General features: G+C 36.9%; 1 protein-coding gene across 1 annotated transcript; it reads right to left on the reverse strand.

Annotated features, from left to right (window-relative positions):
* Positions 1–1,777: 1,777 nt before the first annotated feature.
* LOC113359191 lies at positions 1,778–3,005 on the reverse strand. Its single transcript, XM_026602865.1, has 2 exons — positions 2,615–3,005; positions 1,778–2,208 (listed from the first exon to the last, which is right to left on the reverse strand). Exons 1-2 carry the CDS (start codon positions 2,916–2,918, stop codon positions 1,778–1,780), a joined length of 735 nt encoding a protein of 244 aa, XP_026458650.1. The 5' UTR covers positions 2,919–3,005.
* Positions 3,006–4,552: the final 1,547 nt, after the last annotated feature.

Consider the following 4,552-nt stretch of genomic DNA (forward strand, 5'->3'; position numbering starts at 1 on the left):
GTATGTGTAACTTGAGGTTACACATATATATCATGTTGTATTTTAAGCATGCTTAAAGAAGATGCAGATGTTTTTTAGTTGCAGCATGTGTAAATTTATTTTACACATATATATCCTCTTTGTATTTCTAAGCATGTGTGAGGAAGATGCAGATGTTTTTTTAGTTACAACATGTGTAATTTTAGTTTACACATATATATCCTGTTGTATTTTAAGAATGTGTAAGTTGAAGTTACATTATATATGTCCTGTAACATGTTTTATTTGTAAACAATTGTATCATCTGTATCTTTTATTTATATTTAGTTTGCCGCATAGAATATACTTCTCACGAGGGGGCAACGCCCCCGAGTGAATTGCGTTCGTTTTCAAATTTTGATATTCTTATTGTGTATTTGATATTTTCAGGTTGTCATGGTTGTTGTTAGTTGCGCTGCTGTTAGTTGCATTGCTGTTGTTCGCTACTTTTCTGATTTCATTACCCTGCGTGTTAATACTGATATCAAACTTGATGAGTTTAAGGAACAAGTTTGCAAGGAATGGAAGCAGTTTACTCCACTTGGTATTACTTTCTTCTTTCGATAAAGTGGGAAAGATTTTCCGCTTGACTGTGATTTTTCTTTGCAAGCTCTTATATCTATCACAAATAGTAAACAGAAGACCAGTGTTGATATTTTCTTGCAAAATGTTCCTCGTGTGGCCTCTTCCTCTAGCTCTAGGGCAAATTCTTCTATTTCTAATGGGTCTAGTAGTACGTCTTCGTCCAAAAACAATCTTACTGTTGCAATGTATTTGGAAGATAAAAGTAAGCCAGCGAAACCTTTGTTATCGGATGGTTGGCCCAAGGTTCTTGGTGATATTGGCCATGTGTTTGTTGAAGGAGTTAAGCAAGTCAGGGTTGCTTTTACCAAGTATCGTCTTCGCACTGGTTTCCAAATGATTGTAACTCACAATGAGCGTTCTAGGTTCACGGCTAAGTGTGCAGATGAAAAATGCGGCTGGAAATTCCATGCAGCTTCTATCGATGAAATGAACGAAATGTTTCAGGTAGGTTTTCCGTGTTCTGTCATCTAATGCTTAGAATATGTTATGTTTTGTTACAGTATGTGTAACTTTGGTTTACACATGATGTTTTTGGCACCATATTGTGTTTTGGTTGAATTGTTTATATTTTGTATGAATCTCTTCAGGTCAGGTATTATAACCCTGAGCACATTTGTGGTGCTGGTGGACGCAACTTGAACCAAACTTACTCCACCAGCTTCTCGTCTAGTTTTATTGAGGAAGAAGTTCGCAAAAATCCTCACAAGAAGCCCAAGCAAATTGCTGCTGATTTCCAGACCAACTATGGGATCAACATGGAGTACTACCAGGCATATAATGCTAGGGAAAAGGTATATGATACGATTTATGGCGACGATGTCAAGTCCTACTCGCACTTGGTATGGTATATTGATGCTATAAGGGAAACCAACCCTGGTAGTGTGATAAAGTTTGAACGTGAAAATAAACAGTTCCAGCGGATTTTCATCGCATTTGCTGCATGCATCAAAGGGTACCGGTTTTGTCGTCCAATGGTATACTTGGATACTACTTTCCTTACTGGTACATTCAAAGGTTGCTTGATGACAGCTACTGGGATCAATGGTGGTAAAGGTATGTTTTTTCTATGTGTTTTTTTTTATGAACAACTTCAGTTGACAAATAACTAACAGTTACACATGTGTAACTCTCAGTTACACATTACTTTACTCAGTTACACCATCTTCTAATCGACTCAAAGATCCGACAGGTTAAGCAATACCACATCAAAAGTTCCAGGAGTTGGCTGAGTTGGAGAAGTCATAACCAAACCGTCACCAACAGTTGCAGGTGTATCCTCATTGACTTTTGCAGTAACATCATCACCTACAGCTTTTGCAGCTACATCATCACCTGCCCCATCCACAACTCCACCATCTGCAGCTTTCTTCTGTGCCTCATCCGTAACAGGTGTCTCTTCAACATCTTTCTTCTGCTCCTCATCAACATTATTTGTAGGAGTGGGCTTTTTCTTTGCGACAAGCCTTTTCTTTGGTGGAGTCTTGCAAGTTGTCACACTCTTCATACTCGAACTATATGTCCTGAGTGGTCTTTTGTGCCCCTCTGCAGTAGTTTGAGCTTGCAGAATTGTTGGCGTATTTCCAGCTGCAAGGCTCATACATGGAACTGCACAAGTATTGAAAAGAGAATTAGGATGATGATGATGATGTTAAATTTTTTTAATAAAATTTCAAGAAGAATATATCATGTGTAATCGACTGGCTTGGATAACTAATATGTGTAACTTCATGTTACACATGAATATGGCATGGATACCTAGTGTAACATGGAGTTACACATGCATCTAACTAGTGTAACCAGAAGTTACACATGCATGTTGCATGTGTAACTAGGGATTACACATCCATATGATCAGTTTACTCAACATTTATTAAGTCTAATCAAGTTAAACAAGCAAGTTAAAAATGAACAAGTAAAATATGAAATTAAAAAGGTTCAAAGACCTTAGTGTCAACTAATTGGGTACCTCTATCAAGTTAAAGAAGCATATTAAAAATGAACAACTACTTACATTCTTCATGGAAGGAAGTTTCCGCGTCATCTTTCTCTTTCTCTTGCTCAGTACTTCCATCTCCTTGTTGCTCTGTCTCAACTAATTGTAACTCTTCTTCTTCATGCTCAGTAGCTCCATGCTCAGTACCTCCATGTACATCACCTTCATGTTGCATAAACTCTTCCTGGGTCACTTTGTAAGGATCAATACCCATTGCTTGCATAATTTGGCAACTAAATTTGTGAACCTTGAATTCCGCTGTTCCTGAAAGGTCCCCTTCTGATATCCCTTCTCTTGCAATTGCATACACTGCTTTAAGCATTGCTTGATTTTCTTGCAGTTGCTCTTTCAGATGGCTATTCTCAATAGTTTGCGCTTTCAGCCAACTTTGCAGGTCGTCCTTGCTGGGTACCACGGTTGATATACCCAACTGCTTCTCAAGCTGTGAAAACTCAGCCACAAAGCTAGGAGTTGGCTGCAATTAACAGATGGAGAGGTTAAAAAGAGATTGCAAAAAACAGTTGAACATTCTAAATATACATTTTTCGGTTGTATGTGTAACTTAAAGTTACATAAGCACATTTTATATGTGTAACCTATAGTTACATAAGCACATTAGATATATCTAATGTAAAGTGGATATACATATAAAATGTGTAACCTATAGTTACATAAGCACAGGATATATATACAAACAGGATATATATGTTACATAACCTATAGTTGCATTCACTTGTGTTATCTTTTGCATGTGTAACTATAAATTACACAAGCACATTTAAATGTGTAACTTATAGCTACACATGACAATTTTGATTACATCAAAGTTTTATCTAAATTACATTACCATAAATTTACAAAACCTAAACCAACTGACATATAACACTTACCGAAAACTGTGTCATGTCTGTTTTCCAAATGTAATCAGAAATCTGGTATATATCCCATCTCCCAACCCTCGGGATATCTTCCTCGTGGTTCTCAACTTTCGGGATTAATCCTGCTGGCATGTGTTTAGCAAACAATAACTGCAACATATAAATTTTAATTAGTCGATTGAACAAAAATATCCATCACGTAACACTAAAACTGCTGGAATAGAAATTACACACAAGCTTTTTTTTACCAGTAGGTATTGCACACAAGCCTTCACATTTGACAAACAACTAAAATTAGTATGAATCTCTTCAAACAAGTGCTCGTGTATTAAATCAGGCCACGACACCTTGAGCACCGTATCATAAGTTTCAACGATACTAAGATATTTCGCGTTCACTGCATTGGCATTTTTGTCGCCAAAAAACAATACATAGCAAAGATAAAGACCTATCAGGCAAACTAGATCCTTTTCATCAACTTTCTTTCTTTTCCCACTTTTTCTCCTTTTTGCCATAAGTTGTTTTATCTTCTCTAAAATGTTTGTCTTAGTCACCGTCGTCTGATGCTTTGTAGATTTGATATCGGTGAAGTATTTGATGTATAAAACATTGTCAGTCAAATCACTAGGACAATAGTACTTTAACAGCTTCTGACCCTTTCTGCTTCCAATCCTCTGCATGCAAAATATACCAGCCAGCTTTGCCGGTGTAGACTCTATAATCTTATCATCAGCAAACTTGAATGAACATGGTGTCTCACAATCCATGTCAAAGCAATTCAAGAGCTTCAAGACGCCGTGTTTGTTGGTAGTTATCTGTCTTGTTGTAGTTGGTACAGTTGTATCATAGTCATCGTAATACATCATTACGAGTTCTCCGTAAGCAGCTCTCCTAAGATATCTATGAGCCCTATCAGTCAGTCCTATAGGCTTTATCACCTTTACTAAATCCTTTACTGCATTCAACGACTGCCTTAGGTTTCCTGTACACATCACACACAAAAATAGCATGAGTCAGTATGTTGTGTACTTATCAAATACACTCGTTTTTAACTACAAAATGAAAATCATGTTACAAA

Source organism: Papaver somniferum, chromosome 3 (genome assembly GCF_003573695.1).
Source record: "Papaver somniferum cultivar HN1 chromosome 3, ASM357369v1, whole genome shotgun sequence".
NCBI classification, from domain to species: Eukaryota; Viridiplantae; Streptophyta; class Magnoliopsida; order Ranunculales; family Papaveraceae; genus Papaver; species Papaver somniferum.

Excerpts from the sequence above, each read along its gene's own strand:
- LOC113359191 (XM_026602865.1), bottom strand. The coding sequence starts at position 2,918 with ATGCTTAAAGCAGTGTATGCAATTGCAAGAGAAGGGATATCAGAAGGG. Across the intron at positions 2,209-2,614 it reads AACTTCCTTCCATGAAGAAT|TTCCATGTATGAGCCTTGCA; the intron begins GTAAGTAGTTGT and ends ATACTTGTGCAG.